This window comes from Frankliniella occidentalis, unplaced genomic scaffold (assembly GCF_000697945.3).
Source record: "Frankliniella occidentalis isolate FOCC.00 unplaced genomic scaffold, Focc_3.1 Scaffold11, whole genome shotgun sequence".
Lineage (NCBI taxonomy): Eukaryota > Metazoa > Arthropoda > Insecta > Thysanoptera > Thripidae > Frankliniella > Frankliniella occidentalis.
Genome location: NW_026267141.1, coordinates 1,268,643 through 1,271,087, shown reverse-complemented (window position 1 = coordinate 1,271,087; position 2,445 = coordinate 1,268,643). Strand labels below are relative to the sequence as shown.

The 2,445-nt window shown below is 58.1% G+C and overlaps 1 protein-coding gene across 1 annotated transcript in view; it reads right to left on the bottom strand.

The window, feature by feature from the left end:
* LOC113207342 (aquaporin AQPAn.G) overlaps nucleotides 1–2,445 on the bottom strand; it is a gene marked incomplete in the record, with an annotated part of 38,579 nt that overhangs the window by 11,543 nt on the left and 24,591 nt on the right. Inside the window, 1 exon segment of the mRNA XM_052277673.1 lies at nucleotides 1,336–1,529. Coding sequence (XP_052133633.1) covers nucleotides 1,336–1,529 — 194 coding nt within the window.

Genomic DNA, 2,445 nt, shown 5'->3' with positions numbered 1-2,445 from the left:
CTCTCTCTCTCTCTCTCTCTCTCTCTCTCTCTCTCTCTCTCTCTCTCTCTCCCCGCTTGTCCGGCGTGGCATGGCCTATTCGCGCCCTTGGCCGGACAAAGACGCGCTTGACACAGGGCTATTAACCCGGTGCCAGCCCTCGGCCGCGCTCAGAGCTCAGAGCTCAGAGCTAGAGCTGCCGCCGCCGCCGCTGCAGCCGCTGCAGCTGATCGGATCCGAACGAGACGCCTTGGGGCTCTCCTCGCCTCGAGTGGCCCCCTCACCACCCCTCACCCCTCATACCCCCCTCCTCTGGGTCGGTAATGACTCCAGCACCGTGGACAAAGGAGGTGACATGCACATGGCGGGCTGTCAATAACAATTATTATCGACAGGGGTTGGGAGGAAGAGGGAGAGGGAGAGAGAGGGGGGGGGGAGGCGCCGCTCGACCAGGTCGCGGTCGCGTTAGGGTCGCGGCTCTCCTGCGCGCGCCTTACTTCGCCTGCTTTTGCCCGCGCGTTTCCATGAATGACTTGTCCCGCCGGGGCCGGGCCGGGGCCAAGGCCACCCCCACGGGCCTGCCCGGCCCGGCCCGGCCCCGCCGCGAGGAGATGTGATGTGACCCCGCATCCGAACAGGACCATTTACATAGCAAGTGCATCGGGGCGACGGGGAGCGTCGCGACGCTGACGCGACACGAGTGACACGAAGCGACGCCGCCGCCGCCGCCGACGACGCTCCCCATCGCATCGCCCTGACCCCGCAGGCTGCCGAGGGCGGCGTGGTGGCCCGCGCCCCGCGCCCGGCCCGGTCAGGTCCCCATGGTCCCCATGGTCCCCATTTGCAAAACCGTGCTGGCCGCGAGGTGCGCCGGGAGGTTTCCCAACGAGGACGTGACCAACGTGACAGTCTCGTCGGAGACATCATCACATGACGCGCCGGCCGGCCGGAGAGGTTCGGGTTCGAGTCCCGGCTACGGCTTACTCGCCTACACACACCTTAAGAATCGTCAACCCAAGCCAAAGGAAAATCATTTTGACATCAGGTAACATCACTTTTCAGTCTCAAATTAATGTCATTTAACACTTTCCGTGCGAGGGATCCACATTTCGTGGACCCAAATTTAAGTGTCCTAATAGTTCCATGCCATGACACTACTACGAACTTTTCAGCACTCTCTGATAACTTTCTTTCTTCATTTTATTGAAGTCCACACGGAAAGCGTTAATGGCCTTCACGAAATCTTTTTCGACCTCAATTGATATCACAGTAGTTGGTGGTTTTTCCTCCTCGCAGTGCGTCTTTATTCGCTCTCGTCCCGGGCGGCCGGAAGTAAGTGTGGCCGCCGTTACTCACGTGCGCGATGACGGCCACGGTGAGGCCGAAGGTGAGGGCGATCTGCACGATGGACGGGGCGTCGCCTTTGGTCCACTCGGCCGTGGTCGCGCCGGTGCCCACCACCACCAGCAGCATGGTGCCCACGAACTCGGCCAGCAGCGGCCGGAGCACGCGCCGGTCCGTCACGTCGTCCACGCCCAGCGTCGCCCATCCTGGGAAAAAAGACAAAGCGGAAAATATAAATTTCAACATCCTTTAATTGGTTAACACTGAACAGAAAACTAGATAATATCAATGGGTCGCCATTTTTTTAAGCCTCTACACCAACTGATACACCTAAGAAATGATATCCTTAAACCAAGGCAAATTCATAAAAATAAATTACAAGGAAATGTTCATCCTTCGTTTAAGGCATTTTTATTGTTTTCAAGGAAGTTTAGTTAATCTAACGACAAATTTTACTTTAATTTAAAGATATAGCCTTATGTCTTATTTTACGGAGATTTCTTTGAATTTTTAAAGATAAACATAGTGAAGGCATTTCGCCTTGTTTCAAGGATACCATTTGCTTGGGTGTAGTTGCCACCGCACGCTATATCTCATTGACTTGGACGACGTGTCAGGGGTCTTGACGAAAATGCCCAAGAAAATGTGTCGTTGATAGCGTTTCACACGTTCGGACACATGCATTTCTGCGCACGCGGTCCGCAGGACCTCGAGGGGGTCCTCGACGAGGGCCTCTGGAGGACACGCGCGCGCACTTATGCCCCTCCCACCAGGAGATGCTGATGGCCTGCTTGCCCAGCCTCCCGATCAATAACCAAAGTACTCCCGCTCAAGCCGCACCAGACACGGCAGCAAATCACTTCCTTTGTACGGGGGGAGGGGAGGGGGGGACACCACGGGCAACCGCGTCCCGGCCGCGCGGAGCGAGGTGGTGCGGGGCGTCCTGAGAGGTGGACTTTAGCTGCTGTCTGGGTCAATGCCATTGGGTCTATTGCCGGTCGGTGCGCCGGCCGCGGCGACTCGCGGGGCGGGGCGGGGCGGGGCGGGGCGGTGGCAGAGTGGGCGGACGGCACGGCGCGGCCTGGCTCGCGCCTCACGCGTACGTTTTACAAAGATGACGAT